This window comes from Rhineura floridana, chromosome 7 (assembly GCF_030035675.1).
Source record: "Rhineura floridana isolate rRhiFlo1 chromosome 7, rRhiFlo1.hap2, whole genome shotgun sequence".
NCBI lineage: Eukaryota > Metazoa > Chordata > Lepidosauria > Squamata > Rhineuridae > Rhineura > Rhineura floridana.
Genome location: NC_084486.1, coordinates 35,865,155 through 35,882,206, shown reverse-complemented (window position 1 = coordinate 35,882,206; position 17,052 = coordinate 35,865,155). Strand labels below are relative to the sequence as shown.

The 17,052-nt window shown below is 44.3% G+C and overlaps 1 protein-coding gene across 2 annotated transcripts in view; it reads right to left on the bottom strand.

The window, feature by feature from the left end:
- The window catches only part of LOC133388838 (prosaposin-like), a 43,960-nt gene extending 41,691 nt beyond the window's left edge, over nt 1–2,269 (bottom strand). The window contains exon 1 of one of the 2 annotated variants that reach the window (XM_061635250.1): nt 2,151–2,269. In XM_061635250.1, coding sequence (XP_061491234.1) covers nt 2,151–2,196 — 46 coding nt within the window. In that variant the 5' untranslated portion in view covers nt 2,197–2,269. The remainder of the gene's footprint in view (nt 1–2,150) is intronic. The other variant, XM_061635251.1, reaches the window with a different exon arrangement.
- Between the last annotated feature and the right edge of the window lie 14,783 nt (nt 2,270–17,052).

Here is a 17,052-nt window from a genome sequence, read left to right as displayed (position 1 = left end):
ATCCTCAAGCTTTTGTTCGGTTGTTTTTTAGGCTAGAGATTGTCAGAACATGGCCATGAGTACTGGAATATTATCCAAAGATTCTTCAGAAATGTTGCAGTCATATTTTCAGTTTGTTCCTTACCAAAATAAAGGAACTTAAGCTGAAGGCTAATCTATAATCTGGCACACACCTTTGGGTCTATTAAATGTGTAAGTGCACCAGGTTGAATTAAGGCTCAAATCACTAATTCTTATCCAAAAGCCACTTGCCAAGCCATCCACCGCTACCCCCTTTCCAGTGTTACTAAATTACAATTTGGGATATGTATGTGAGGCTACACAGTTTTAGGATATAAACTCTAGAGTAATCTGTTTTAGGCTAATAAACTAAATACCAGAAGTGCACACATTATGCTATGGTAGGCTTGTGATTAATGACTTGCTTCTGAAATGTAGTTAACTAATTCCTGGGAGGATCATTTTACTGCAAATATAAGAATTGGGTTTTTCTCATCCCCTTTTCCTCAGGTTCTCAATATACCATGACTATGTAAACATTTGTGGCCTGAAAGCTCTTAGACTTATTTGCAATGCTGTGCTGTATGTTCTAGATGCTGCTCTTCTGCATATATTTTGGTTCAATGACTTTCCTATCTGCTTTTCACAGCATATATTGCAGTTGCATCAACTGCCACTCTTCAAAAGAAGCCTTTTCTGCAGGTATTTTAATGTAGTGCCACTCACTCCCTACTTGCGCTACATACTGAGGAATAAGCGGAGAGGTCAACATCTGAAGAATCAAAGCGTGTGTGTTTATTGGAGGAAGACTCAGCTCAGAGGCTCATTGATATTTTCCTGTCTTATGTACAGGAAAGATGTACACTGAAATAAGACTAAAACGCCAAAAACAAAAGATACTGTACTTGGGAAAGCAATATGGAAGCAACAACTGTTGCTAACAGACCTGTCAATCATGACAGATGGAACTTCCATGTCTAGAGGAACCCTCAGTACCAGATGCTGGGAACGAACATGGGACACAGGATAACCACCAACTTTATATCCTAGCCTCATTATCGTCCAGGGATACATTTGAATCGCTGCTGCTGAATACACAACTCTGGACCTTGCTCTAATCCAGCAATATTCTTAAGGGGGGGGAAAGAATCACCCAATTAGAAGAGACACTGGAGGTCATCTACTCCAGCCCCCCGCTCAGTGCATGATCTACAATGCAGATGCAACTATAGCATCCCTGACAGATGGTCATCTAGCCTGTGCCTTGATACTTCCAAGGAAGGAGGCCCACCTTCCGAAGCAGTCTGCTGAGCAAACATTAGATAGAAAGATAGAAAAAAGAAAACCCGTGAATTCAGCTGGCAGGCATGATAACAAGGGCAGGCAGTTCCATTTATGGGGGAGAGGCGGCAGCACAGCTACGCCCCGCGGATAAACGAAACATGTCACCAAGGCCGCCGCCACCATTGCACAAGGCCGGGGACACATTCCCCCGGCAAACACACAAACGCCCACCCCGCCAGTGACTTGCGTTTTCCTCCTTCACAGCGGGTGGGGCGGGGTCCTTTTATGCGTTGTTGTAATATCTTCACTGATACTTGGTGTTGTGGTAATTTTATGTCAACCGTTTTATGAGGTGCGCCTGAAAACCGGTATATAGAAATACCTTCATTTGAAATAAATAAATACGCTGCACACCGGCGGGGAAAGAAAAAGTTGCGGCTGAGGAGAAGAAAATCGCCTTGTGAAGGCTATCGCAAGCAAGGAGGGAGACGGGGGAAAGAGAGGGAGGAAAAGGAAAGAGGTGGACTGGGGGGTCGAAGTGGGGCGCTCTTAAATGGCGGCGACTGAGAGAAAAGGCGAGCTACCTTTTCTAAATAAAAATCTTCCTGCCCTTACTTAGGGCGGGACTCCATGGCTCCTCGCTCTTTCCTTCACTCGCACCTCCGCCTTTCTCCCCCTTCAACGCCGCCTCCGCTGAGACACCCGGAAAACCGTACTAATTTTAAAAAAACACGCCGAAAGCCACACCAACCAAAAGCCAAACTCCAGGACTCTTTCAACTTTCCATCTCTTCAATGACACCTGAAGCAGCTGCTGCCTCTCCGCCTGGGCCTAAGGGGACAGAGGACGCGGCCTCGCTTTCTTACCCGCCGCCAGCAAGCCGAGAAGGATGAGATAACTGAAGCGCTGCATTGTGCCTTCCCGTTTCCCTCAGGCTCCGCCGTCTGCAATGCGGGAGTACCAGCTGATCGACCTCCTATATGAAAGCTGCTGCTGCTGCGCGTGCGCCCAAGTGGGCGGATCGAAGCTGGTAGCTGAAATCCAACTTGCAGTTATTGCGCAAGCTCAGTGGTACAAAAGAGAAAGAAAATCAGATTGCTCCTCTTCCCTAGCTTCAAAGCAGTGTCATAGTGCGCACGCGTCCCCCCTCTCTCTTCTACTTTTCCCCGCCCCCCAGTCTTGCCCAGGTCTGGTGACACTGATTCATCTTAAACTTGAGAGCGGAGAGGAGGGTTTGTCAAAAAGGAAAGAAGGGTTGATTAGAAGACGGGAAAAGCAAAGTCATGTGAGAGGGACAACTGCAGCTTGATCCTTTGCATGTTCATTCAGAATTAGCTGAGTAGTCTGTATAATGCTTACGTAGGCACTTAGAATCAGAATCGTGGGTTTGGAAGGGGCCTATAAGGCCATCGAGTATACAACCCCTTGCTCAATGCAGGAATCCAGCTTCAAGCATCCCCAACAGATGGCTGTCCAGCCGCCTCTTGAATGCCTCCAGTGTTGTTGGAGAGCTCATCACATCCCTAGGTAACTGGTTCCATTATCGTACCGTTCTAATAGGAAATTTTTCCAGATGTTCAGCCGAAATCTGGCTTCCTGTAACTTGAGCCTATTATTCCATGTCCTGCACTCTGGGATGACTGAAAAAGATCCTGGCCCTCCTCTGTGTGACAATCTCCCAAGGGTTACCATATCTCCCCACAATCCTCATTTCTCAAGGCTATTTATTTATTTATTTATGCTTCACCTTTCTTGGCTAAACATGCCCATTTATTTCAGTCTCTCCTCACAGGGCTTTGTTTCCAGTCCCCGATCATGCTTGTTGCCCTCCTCTGAACCTGTTCAGTTTGTCTGCAGCCTTCTTTAAAGTGTGGTGTACAGAGCCAGACACAGTACGCAAGATCAGGCCTAACCAGTGCCGAATAGAGAACTAATACTTCACACAATTTGGAAACTGTACTTCTGTAAATGCAGCCTAAAATAATGTTTGCCTTTTTTGCAGCCACATTGCACTGTTGGCTCATATTCAGCTTGTGATCAACAAGAATTCCAAGATCCTTCTCGCATGTAGTATTGCTGAGCCAAGTATCCCCCATCTTATAACTGTGCATTTGATTTTTTTTCTCAGTGTAGAGCTTTGCACTTATCTCTGTTAAATGTCATTCTTTTGTTTTCAGACAAATGCTCCAACCTATCAAGATTACTTTGAATGTTGCTTCTGTCTTCCAAGGCATTAGATATCCCTCCCAATTTTGTATCATCTGCAAATTTGATAAGCATCCCTTGCACCTGTTCATCCAAGTCATTAGTAAAAATATTGAAGAGCACGGGGCCCAGGATTGAGCCCTGCAGTACCCTACTTGTTACCTACCCCCAGTTTGAGAAGGAACCATTGATAAGCACTCCTTGTATGATTCTGTAGCCAATTGTGGATCCACCTGACAGCTGTTCCATCCAGCCCATATTTAGTTAGCTTGCTAATGAGAATATCATGGAGCACTTTTTCAAAAGCTTTGCTGAAGTGAAGATATATTATGTCCACAGCTTTCCCACAGTCTGCCAGGGAAGTTACCCAGTCAAAAAATGAGATAAGATTGGTTTGGCAGGATTTGTTCTTGACAAATCTATGTTGGCTTCTAGTAATCACTGCATTGTTTTCAATTTATTTACAGATCGACTGCTTTATCATCTGCTCCAGGATTTTCCCAGGGATAGATGTCAGACTGACTGGTCTATAGTTCCCAGGCTCCTTGTTTTTGAAGATAGGGACAACATTAGTCCTCTTCCAGTCACCAGACACTTCACCTATCCTCCATGATTTCGCAAAGATAATAATAAAAAATTATGTATTGGATTGCGTGCAGCCCAATCCTATGCATTTTTACTCAGAAGTAAGCCCCACTGTGTTCAACGGGGCTTAGATTAAATGTGCATAGGATTGCAGCTGAATAGTATGATCCTATATGCACACTCAGCAGTAACTAGTTTGTACTTCTCTCATTCAAAACGATCTTAATGACATCTTTAAAGATCTTAATGAAATCCTTTAGGATTTTAATTAGTAGTTAATATTAATTTTACAAGTAGCTCCCAGTAGAACATACTCTCAGAAAAGTGTTGTGTATCCATATATTCACAAATAATGTTTCCATACATGAGCATAGGACTGTAGTTTACGTGCATGCAGGCAATCAACATGGAGAAACATAGCACAAGGCTATCCTTCCTTTCTATGTCCGCTCCCTACTTGAGGGATTCAGGTCTAACCCTCACACATGCAGATTCCAAATTAGCCTTTGCCCTGACAATGCTTGAAGTGTCCTTGGTGAACCTAAGCCCTTGTGCCACGCTTGCAGTAGGTCAGCTACATCATGAATTACTGCATGCCAAAAGAAAGAAAATTTGGGTATGTATGTGTGTGTCAGGTGTGGTTTCTTAGCTTTAGTGAGTTAAGAATTTGGCAACTAAAAATGTCTAGACTTCTGAACAGCTATGTTACTATATAACAGGCTTGGCTATGATTCTAAACCACCATTGCCCCCGGGGCAGAGGGGTTTGCTTCAGTGAGCTGAACCAAGGCTGTGTTGAAAGTGCCTTTTGTCTGTTATCTCTCTAGACTAGGATAAGCAAAACATTTCTGTACTATGGGCTAAATGTGACATTTATGCTACATCAACAGGCAGAACTGATGTGACACGTAGCCTCCATCTACCACTTCCAGACATTTGAGATAATTCTTTCAGTGATTCTTCACAATCAATTATTCCCTCTTGTTCATGCCTGACCCACCAACCCTGCTTGGAAAATATAGCTAGATTTGCATTATTCTATCCCATGCACCTACCTCTGGCTTTTCTTCTGAGCCCAAGAGCTTTCTGGTTCTCCTATCTCCCCCAATCTTAGCTTGGCTGAAAAAGAGCCATGGAAAAATGTCTGTTAGGTGAGCTGGATGGAAGGCTACTAGCTGGATCACAGATGCTCCAGAGTGCTATCATAAGTTTCTAAAACTCAGTCCAATACCTGTTCGATCTGCAAAATAATTTACTTTATCTGCATTCAGTGGTAGAGCATCTGTAATGCACGCAGAAGGTCCCATCTACGCATCTCCAGGTAGAGTAGGGAAAGATCCATGACTGAAACCCTGGAGAGTCAGTTTACACAATACTGAGCTAGATGAACCAATGATCTCACTTGGTATAAAGCAGCTTCCTATGCTCCTATAGCCACATTTTTTGTCAGGCAAGTTGCTTGGGTAATAGTCCAGAATAAATGATTAATATTTCCTCTGTGGACCTAATGGTTAGGAAATAACTGGAGAGCTCTCTGGAGGTTTTTGAATAAGAGAGGCTACTTTGCAGGTCACACACACTGGGGCGGGGGCAGTTGTAAACTGTGTCTGTGAAGGAACAAAATAATCATGTTTGTGTGTGGAGAGAGAGAGAAGCAGAGTCAGACATGGGAACTGAAGGATGGAAGGTATCTTGTGTTGGGTGCTTCTGTCTGGAGATCTGATGTGAGATAGCAGAACTGCTGCCTGGTAGACTGTGGTGTAGTCGTCCAGGGTCTCAGGGGGTCTTAGACCCCTTGCTTTTTGGGGAGCAGGGTCCCTAACCCTGACCCTATGAGCCAGTCAGCATGAAAGGAGTGTGTGTTAGCCACTGAGAAGAGTCTTCTAACATGCTTCCTTGTCCTTTCCTGCTGATTGGAGCCAATCAGAGTGAAAGGAGGTGAGATGGCCACTGAGAAGACTTTTCAGTAGCTAACACTCTCCCATTTTGTGTTTATTGGCTCCTAGCAACATCTGTTGTTGTGAGAGGAGGCATTAACAAGGATCTTATTCTCAATCCAACAGCAAAAAGAAGGAGGGGCATGGGACCGTGCACTTCTGAATTTGCCACCGCACTACTGCTGGTAGAAGTGGATTGTTCCTTGTCTTCACCTATGCTCTACCTCAGTGGTTCCCAAACTAGGTGCCATGACCCCCACGGGGGCCGCAAAGTAATCCGGAGGGGGCCATAAACAGTAAATAAATGAATTATTTATTACTTTTTTTTAAAAAAGTCATCACTCCCTGGACTCTGTCTGCTCCCCACTGCTGCTGCAGATGACACCTCCTCCTTACGCCATATGATAGGGGAGGACTTTTGCTGAAGCACCAGAGCGTCTTTTAGGCACGCCGAGGGCAAGCATCTGCCTTTAAAACGTGGCAGATGTCAAAGGAGGCTGAGGGTGGAGCTTCAAGGAAGAAGAGGGGATTACTATTGCTTACGCCTGTCTCCTTGCTGCTGCTGCTGATGCCCATACTCAGAACGAGAGGAGAGGGCTTTTTGTGAAGCAAAAAGAAGCAAGACTACAAGGAAAGGCTGCTTTCCCCCTTCCTTCCTGGCAGCCACCCTGCCCACCTTTCTTGGCTCCTGCTTCGCTGCCACCTCCTTTTAAAAATTATTCTTATTTGCGAGGTCGCCCATATCTCGCCTTCGGTCCAGACGGAGCTAAGGAGCAGTGAGGAAACTCAGGACTTGCTCGCCCTGCATCTCTGAGGCTAAGTGTGTGTGCCAGCATCCCCCTTTCTTCCACCTACACTCCACCCCTCCCAATCTCTCTCTCCAAGATGCTGCGGCAGTTGAGAGCTTCCTCTGTCCCATGTGCCCAAATGCATGGATGCCTGCAGATGCTTGCAGGAGGAGCAGGCATGTTTGTGTGTGTGCGTGCGCGCTGATCTGTCTTCTCCATTCTCGGTCCCCAAGTGCACGCTAACCAAGTCATCAGTTCTTATGATCATCCCAAGGCCTACAAGCACTAACCTGTCCTCAATCTACCCTTTTGTCTGCACAATCTAGCATCTCCACTACTACTATGTTGCTGCTTCTTGATGATGGTGGTGATTTTAAAAATGGTCAGCAGGTTGGCTGAGGCTGGGGTCCACATACTTCAGCTGAAATGTATTTATTTACTTATTGTTGCATTTATATCCCACCTTTCCTCCAAGTTGCTCAAGGTGATCCACATGGTTCCTCCTTTCCATTTTATCCTCACACCAGCCCTGTGAGATAGGCTAGGCCGAGAGACTGTGTCTGGTCCAAGGTCACCCAGTGGGCTTGCTGGCTGGCTGGGGATTTGAACCTGGATCTTAGTCCAACACCGTAACCCACCGGTGTTGGGAGACAGGACTGGACAGATTGTGGGGGATGGAGCGGGATCCCAATTTGATTGGAAGCAACGCCTCCCTGTCTGCAGGGAGCTTTTTATGGAAAGGGTTATTTGGAGATGTGATTTTGCAATGCACCATTTTTTCAATTAACAGAGGCTAGCATTACAATTGGCGGGGGGGGGTCACAAATGTTTTTGAGCTTACAAAGGTCCGTACTCATAAAGGTTGGGAACCACTGTTCTTCATGTATATTTGTAAATAAGTCAAATGTTACCAAAAATGTAATTTTAAGTCTTCAGGGATCTCTCCTACAGAGGAAATCAAACCCTGAGAAACATGTAACAATATTTATGGACTATTCTTACATGTTTGTGTCATCTTTAAGCAGCAGGCTGAAATGGGAATATGGAGGGGCAGCAGGAGAAAATGGATTTCAGGAGACAGCAGAACAAGGAGCAACAGCCACACCTTCCTGCTGTAGTGTGCTGCAATGTTTTCCAGCTCAAGCTTTTCTGGCTTCTTTCCCAGATCTATTAAGGTATAGGAACTAAGCCTATAGGTCACAAATGCACTGGTTTCAGATTTGCTTCAGGCTAGTTCTTTGGCCAGCAGTGGCTTTGAGTAAAATATACTGGGTGAATAATACCTTAGACCCTCTGGGCTGTGTTTGTTTGTTTTACAAAACACAGCACGGGCTTGTGGAGGTGTGGTTGGGCTTTACAGATAGGCTTGTTGTGTGATAAACCTTTGTCTCAGCCAAGGACCTTGCAGTACTCTTTCTCTGAAAAACAGACAGAAGATAGGACACAATGCTGGACTCTTCCTTCCTTCTTTTCCCCACTTTCTTCTTATTATTTCCCCCCTACCCTTAAGAATTGGAAGCTACCTTATACCGAGTCAGGCCATTGGTCCATCTAGCTCAGTATTGTTTACACTGACTGGCAGTGGCTTTTCAGAGTTCCAAGCCGAGGACATTTCCAGTTCTGTCTGGAGACATCTGGGAATGAACCTGGGACCTTCTGGGAATGAACCTTGGAACTGTAGCCAAGGCAGATGCTCTATCACTGTGCTATGGTCCGTTCCCAAATATTTGTTCTGGTGCACAAATCAAGAGCAGGGTTTCTTCATTTGTGCAGTTATCTCTATGTGTCACCTAAGAAGGTCAGAGGATCCCAGCATCTTGAGGTCACTTCACATGTTATTTGTTTAACATGTGCACCAAGATGCTTTAAGTGTACCTTAGAAATTTAAAGTGTGAATGCAGGAAATACACGTTTTCAAATATGTGTGTTATACAAGTGCACTACTTAGGGAACTGTTATAGCCTGCAGCTCCCTGTTGAGTGTACACATGGAGGGGTGAGGACAGGTTTGCCTTTTCATAAACTGTGAAATGGCCTTCCTTTGTGGAATAGGAGCTGTAAGTGTTCTTGCAGTTTCAGTTTTCAGTTCATTACTGTTACTGCTTGGGCCAAAGGCCATTGCAGATACAAACAAAAGGATTAATAGAATTAAAACATAGAGCTGTTTACAACAGCTATAACATATTAGTAAAGAGGAAAGCACAAAAGATTACTGCAGTGCACTCTAAGTGGGGCTGCCTTTGAAGACGGTTCAGAAACTGCAGCTTGTGCAAAATGCAGCGGCCAGATTGGTAACAGAGACTGGATGGTCCGAACATATAAAACCAATTCTGGCCCGCTTGCATTGGCTGCCTGTATGCTTCCGAGCTCGATTCAAGGTGCTGATTTTAACCTATAAAGCCTTATACAGCTTGGGACCACAATGCCTGATGGAATGCCTCTCCCGATACAAACCCACCTGTACACTATGCTCAACATCTAAGGCCCTCCTCCGGGTGCCTACTCAGGGAAGCTCAAAGGGTGGCAACAAGGGAGAGGGCCTTCTCAGTGGTGGCCCCCAAATTATGGAATGATCTTTTTGACGAGGTGTGCCTGGCGCCATCACTGTTATCTTTTCGGCACCAGGTCAAGACTTTCCTCTTCCAGGCATTTTAGCATGTGTTTTTTTTAATTGTTTTAAATTTTTTAAAGCCTGTTTGATGTGAATGATATGATTAGAAGTTTCCCAATCCTGTAGCCTGTTTAAGATAAATTTGCTGTATAATTTAGAATCTATGTCCAAAAGACTTACTGGCCTGTAGTTGTTAGGATCTCTTCTATCGCCCTTCTTATAAACGGGGAAAACAATGCTCTGTTTCCAACCAACTGGAAATATACCTGAGTTATTAATTTGAGTAAACACTTTAGCCAATAAAGGGGCCCACCAGTCTGAAAAATACTTGTATATTTCAGGTGGCATCATATCTTCACCTGGGGCCTTGCCAGGCTTGAAAGATGTAATAAGATTCTTTATCTCAGATTCAGAGACAGAAGGACACTGGGGAAGATTACATGCAGCAAAGGAAATGGGAGGACTAAATTCCTTAACAGTAGTCCCATAAAGCATACTAAAGTGAGTGTACAATTCATGTGCACGTATTTGCTTGACCAATATGGGTCTAACAGTGCTCATACCTGAGGAAACAATGTCCCAGAACTGAGACTTCTTCTTTTCCAGCACTGCCAAGCCCAACTGTTGCCATTGTGATTTGCCATACTTTTCTTTTTTTTAAGTGCGTTATAAGATGACCTCAGCAGCACTAAGTATTCAGGGGAAATGTCAACTCTGTTTCTAGCAGCCTGGCGCAAATAATTCGTAAGTATTTTGCTGGCAGCTCTGAATTCATGGTCAAACCATCTATTAGTTGTTGGTCTATTAAAATTAGGTTGTTTATTATGAACCAACATAAGTCTGAGATTTTGTGTAATCAGTTGGTAAGCTTGTAATGCATCTGAATCAGAAACCAAGATATCTTGACAGAGAAATGTAAAGATATTACACTTTAATATCTGGGAAATACAGAGACACAGTTTACTTGGCCAGCGTATCCTCTATTCCCCAAGTAGAATTCTATCCAATTTTTGGTGAAAACAGGGAACAGAGGTTTGAAAGGTTGATTATTATCAACAGCAAAGGAAAGTGGTCATTTTCAACTTTGTTGTCAACCTCAAAGCTTTTTATCTCAGGCAGTAAGGTATCAGAAACTGCCATGTAATCCATTGTGCTGACAGCTCTGTTGGTAAAATAAGTCTATGTGCCCTTAGTCTTATCAAAACATGAAGACACTGCCGATGACGAAGGGACAAGACATCTAGGAGCCTCAGGCCTGGTTTGTTAATATTTTTATCCTGGGAGTTTCAATCAATGGTTAGATCTTGTGAACCTGCTCCATGATTTGTACAGTCCACTTGATTGGCCAGGCCAGCACCAATTCTAGCATTAAAATCTCCACCTAACAAAAAACTAGTATTAGGATATTGAGACTCCAGAAATACCAGAGTTTCAGATAAACTATCCCAAACACTATTAGGGCCACTATTTTTAGAAAGATTAGGTGGAAAGTAGACATTTGTACAAATAGGAGGATCTATTTGCTTGTCTTTAATATAAAGGGCTTGAATATATTGCTGAGAGGTACTATTCAGCAACTGCAAATTACCCTGTAGATCAACTAAGTCCCCTGTCCTGCAAGAATAGAGTTAACCCTTTTAATTCCCTTTCTAGTTACACTTCAAGAAAGGTGGCATCCCAAGTGTTCTCGCAAAGTGTCAGCACTGTGTCCCTTGTGCTACCACAGTCAGCTGGGGGGAACTGAGCTGCTAAATGAACTTAAGTTCAGTACTGGTATAACCTTGACAAACCTTAACAATTTGGGACCAGGCTATCGGGGAAGGACTGTCTCCTCCCATGCAGACTGACCACATATTTTAATCATCAGGGGAAGGCCCTTCAGCTGACTGCAGGCACGGTGGGCAGGCATATGAGGACCTTGTTAGTCATAGCACTTGTGCTTTGAAACTCCCTGCCCTGGAAATTCAGCTGACTTTCTCTCTTTCTGCCTTTCACAACAAGTGTTGTCTGAATGCTTGTCCAGGTGGACCTTTGTTTAGTAGTCTGGAATAAGTTGGAATTTGATTCCCATCTGTCCAATCTGCCAGTGGCACCCACCTATCTCCTGCCACCACCACTAGTGAAAGACCACCTGTCTCCATATACATTTATCTATACCTTAATTGGAATGCCACCTGTGGGTGCCCCTGCCATTTTAAGAGAAGGTGGATGACTGCAAGAGAGAGGCCCACATTAGTGGTGCAACTACAGTTGTGGAGTGCTGTTCCCAGAGAAGTTCACCTGATACCTACCTTCTTGACCTTTTCACACCAGAAAAATACGTTTTCCGTTTCCCAAGATTTTTAGATGCAATTTTAATCCTTTTTACTGTTTTATGCTGCTTTTATGATTTGCAGCTTTTAGCTAAACCCATTTTTAATTTGCATTATACTTTATTCTATTGGCAGCAGGGCTGGGGCTTGATGAAGCAGCACATTCTCAGCCGTAGCACTTATGGCACCCGGGGGAGAAGAGAAAGAGGAGGAAAAATGCCCCTTCACTGTGCCAGCTCCCAGGGCAACAAAGCGAAGAGGCCCAGGTCAGGCCTGTTGCCATCACATGGTGGCAGTGCTGTCCTCACAGAATCTAGGGGATCCTGGGCCAGTTCAACCCTGTCCCCTCCCTGTTTCCAAAATATCTAATTTCTGTGGGTTTTGCTGGTTACTGATGGCATGTATATTTGACTGAATGCTGTATGTTGAAGCAGTGTGTATATTTTGATTGTTGCATGAATGTGTCTGGTCCCTGGATTAAACATTATTCAGACATGACTGTGCTGCCATAGACATGGTAGAGAAATATGGGTGGTATACAATGCTAATCCTACTCAGAGTAGACCCATTGAAGTTCATTCATTCCAGTGGGTTTACTCTGAGTAAGACTTAGTTGAATGCAACCCATGTATTCCTGATATCTGGGGCTGTGGTGTGATGCTAGGCACTTCATTTCACTAACCAAACAATTGCAGTTTCTCACCACTGGAATTTGTATACAGATTTAATAAGACACAAACATCACAGGTTGCAACATTATTGTTTCCAATTGTAAAGCATGAACATGATCTCAAAATAGCATCCCAAATCAGCAAAAATGATAATGGCCCATGACTCATATTTTTGTCAGCTGATATCCACATCAGGCTTTTTAAATGAGGTCAACTCAGACTGAAATGTAGTTTCAAAGGTAGGAACTTTTCAGGATAAATAGTATAATGCAATGAACTTTCAAATGCTGTGTTCAGTTCCTCATGTGAGTGTGGTAGTTAGAATAGGATGGGGCTGGATCAGGACCTTCAGACTGTTGGCTTGTGTGTTGTTGTGTGAAACAGCATACATTACGTTGGAGTTAAGTTGAGCAAGAAAACGTCTTCAGAGCATGTTAAGAGTCTTTATTAAGACATTAAGGCCAGAGGCTTAAGAGTAAATACATGTAGAGATTCTTCAGTCACCCCCCTTCTGGGTACATCTCTCTCCATAGATAAACACAAAAGACAGCCTCTCAGCTCAGAGGCATAATTCAGAAGAGAACAACACATAGTCTCTGTTAGAACTTTCCCAGTCGCTATCAGATGGCTACCATAGCAACGACCCTGGCAGTCCGTTCCCAGACAGAGCATAGACATAACTCCCCCTTAACCACAGTTACGTCTTCAAACTTGCAGGCTTCATGGAAAACTACTAGAGACAGTAATGCCTACTGGTCACCAGCCCAACACAGACACCGTATTTACAAGTTCAGATTCTACTCAAATCAACAACTATACATTCATGGGTCATTTCAGGATTGGTGGTTCCAGAATTGCAGCCAAGTCTTCATCACAAGATGTTAAGAGCTTGCACTTGGAGCTATAAGTTCATTTCAAATGTCACTTTAGATAGGATTTCGCTAGAGAGTCTTGTATCATCCTCTCTCAGCTTCAGTCCACCATCTGCAGTATGGAGGTGACAATACTGATCTGCATTGCAGGGTTGCATGGATTACTGAAATAAATTATGTGAAGTATGCCCATTTCCCAGGATAACTAGCAAGGTCAGTGTGGGCAGAACAGTCCAGTTTGATCACCATAGCATAGTACAATGCAACTCTGTGAGCTGGTATCGTTTCATAGGAGTAGCTCTGACATACTTCTGGTTTAGCATTCCAGCTGGTTTAAAGAGATACTATCTCAATTTAGTCAAAAAGTTGAGAAGATTTTTAAATCTTATTTCAGAAGAGCTTTTACATGCCTATTTTTATAACAATTAAGCACCTTCACCATAAGGCTTTCCAAGGGCATTCGGCTTCAAGCTGGCAAGCATGGCCCCCCATTTTAACCTACTTGATACCATGATGTCCCTTGTTTCTTGACCGTTATTACTTCATCAAGGGGTGGTGAGCCACTGGCTCATAGGCTATGGTCACCCCCACCCCAGCAATACGTCTGAGTCCCCCACCCCAAGTCAAGGCAAAAGCAGCAGGTAACATCACACCTATGTTCTTCAGATCAACCATGTGAAGAGCAGAGAAGACATGCTTTTCCTCCCTATCATAGTGCTGGGATGGACAGAGAGGTTTAAATTTCTCTCCCCAACAGAGGGCCCGATGGAAAGGAACATACCCGCCTGCTCCTCTGATGATCTGCACGGATCAGCAGAAGAGCGGGGGATGGGTTGTGCATGTCTGCATCTGTGTATGTCATGTGTGCATATGTTTTCTGATGTATGTGCATATGTGTACAAAAGTTTGGGGAGGCCATGCCTACCTTTTGGGCTGATTTACACACGGCCCATGGAGACAATGCACCCTTGAACTGAAAAAGGTTAGCCACTAATAAAACAGGTAACAGGCTATACTATGGAGGTCTTAATGTTGGTCATCACTATTTATTTTTATTTATTCATTGCATTTACATCCCACCTTTTCTCCAGGGAGCTGAAGGTAGCATGCATGGTTCTCCCCCTCCTCATTTAATCCCCACAACAACCTTGTGAGGTAGGTTAGGCTGAAAGGCAGTGACTGGCCCCAGGTCACCCAGTGAGCTTTGTGACTGAGTGGGCATTTGCACCCTGCTTTCCCAGGTCATAGTCCAACACTTTAACACCACACTGGCTCTACATACTACCCCTACATAGGATTGCCAGACCCAGAGAACGTATATTTATGTTTCAGCATTCTGATGAAGTGGGAAACATGAGATAGCCCCAGTTGCTCCCACCCATTCCTCCCTCTTGTGTGTTCATCCACTTCACCCACCTAGAGTAAGACAAAAATTCTGTTGCCTCAACATAGTTGTTACCAAGTGAACAGAACCCGCCCCCCAACCAGCTTCACTGCTGCGCCTTCAACAGAAGTTTGATCTGCAGAGATCATCAGGTGAAGCTTTTCATGAGACACCTGCAACTCAAATTGCTGTTGAAAAAAGCTACAGAGGCCAGTTCAAAAGTTGGCAATCCCCCTATTACATCATGAGGCAAAGGGCCAAGAACGGAATGAACTTTCAGCTTTATTACCAGAAAACAATGAACCACATGATATCATATCAGTAGCTCCAAGGAGCGTGGATTGTAGCATGGAAGTCAAAAGTATGGTATACTAGGGAGTACAATTAAAAGAATATTGACTCTCTTCCTCCAGTGTTGCAAGACTTATTTTTACTCCACATAAAGTACAAAATATAAACTAAAAAATAGCCTTGTTAAAAAAAAATAAGATATATTCTCGAGGCAGAAAGAGTCTTACACTCCTAAATGTGCCCACACTAGGGCCAAGCTAGGCATGACGTAACTAAACTTAAATGAGCCAAAGTATATAAATGTATCTTTGTATTTCGTGTGCACATTCTTAAACAATGCACATAGCATCTACCTGGGTGAGTGGGGAGGGGCTTGATAATTATCAAGATTGCAGCAGACATGAAGGAAAAATTTGACCCTTTCCTTCCCAGCTATGCTGTTCAGATAAAATCCTCCTCTGCAGCTGCTACTTGCATTGGGAGGAAATGGGGGATTCCTGAAAATCCAGACAATGTTCACCTCCAAAGCATTGCATACTTACATTTACCCCACTGTCACCCCATTTTTATCAAGTGCAGATTTATTTTTTTTACTGCCACTGTGGCTGCAGTGCAATCCTTTCCTCTGTAAACTGACAGTAGCACTGTTGGCTCAACTGGAGTCAAAGAGTGACTCATTAAATTGCCAGTCAGAACCAGCTCCAGATTTATGTGAGCCCTCCAGCCATGCCCTTCCCCCCCATTGCAATGGATGGCCCCAGCTTCTCTCCCTCTTGCCCTCCCTCTCCTCTGTCCTATAAAAATCCATTATCAATGGAGAATCAAGTGGGTAGGATATCCCCTACACAGTGGGGAGAGGAGGACCAGAATGCAATGATGCCACCAATGGCACTGACAGGAAGTGGAAGAGGAGGGGGCAATAGCAAAGAAATGATGCTGGGCCCTCAGTACCTGCCCATCCATAGCACTTGGTGCCATCTGGCCTGTTGTAAGTGACCATCTGTAATCCCACCTGTTCCATGCCAGTAGCACCCACCCCATCTCCTACTATCATCACTACCACTAGGGTTGCCAGGCTCAGGGCCTGAGATTGATCCTGTATCTTTAGAAAAAGAGAAAGTCAGCCAAGTGAAGGTGTTCTTGCAACTTTGTAATGGGAAAAACCACAAGGTGGAATTCTTCCTCCCCCCTCCACAACTTTTAAAGATACAGAGCCCTTGGAGGCCGGGCATGTGGCCCTCGGAAGGTTGCCCAGAAGGGAATGTAGCCCCTGGGCTGAAAAGGTCCCCTACCCCTGTCCTACAGTATGTCCATTTGAAAACAATGGTCCTGGCAATGGGAGGGGGTTATCCACACCTACCCAATGATGTTGTGGGTGAGCATATACCAAGATTGCAATCACCACTTCTCCATTCACCTGTGGGCATGCGCAGGGAGGAAAAGGTGTGGATAACCTAATCAAGCAGAGGGCTTTCAAATGCCTGTCAAGTAACCACACCCACCCTTGTGGACAACCAGATGTAGAATCAATCAAGTTTGATAGCAGCATGTTGAAGACAAGCATGAACAATTCTGGATTGAGAAAAACTGCATTTATCCACTACAAGCAGATTAGTGTCTACACAGCCTCAGTGTTGCCATTACAGAATTTAGCAGGGAGGAAGACGGGGACAGGACTAGAATTAGTTGTCTCTGCCTGTCATTTGCTCTGGCTCCACCTTCTGTTGGCCTCTCTGCCTTGTTCTCCAACTGTCTCAGAGGATACCAGCCACCAGCGCAGAAGTCCCACGTTTAGTCCCAAACATCTCCAGATAGGCAGGGAAAGACTCCTGTCAGAAACCCTAAAGAGCTGGGGCAATTCAGTGTGCACAATACTAATTGAGCCAACTGTCTGGCTTTCAACAAGGCAGCTTCCTATGCTCCTAACCTTTTTTTCTTTTTTTTAACTGGCCCAGTTGTAGAACTCTCTAATACCAGCCCTGGCTGGCAAAACAGGTAGAATTGTTTCTATCCATTTTTCTCCATGCGAGGAAAAGTTTCAGCTGTTAAATGTCTGTGTTTTGGGCTCTGATTCCTGAGCAAATTTCAGCCCTAACGTTTTTCCTTTCTTTGAA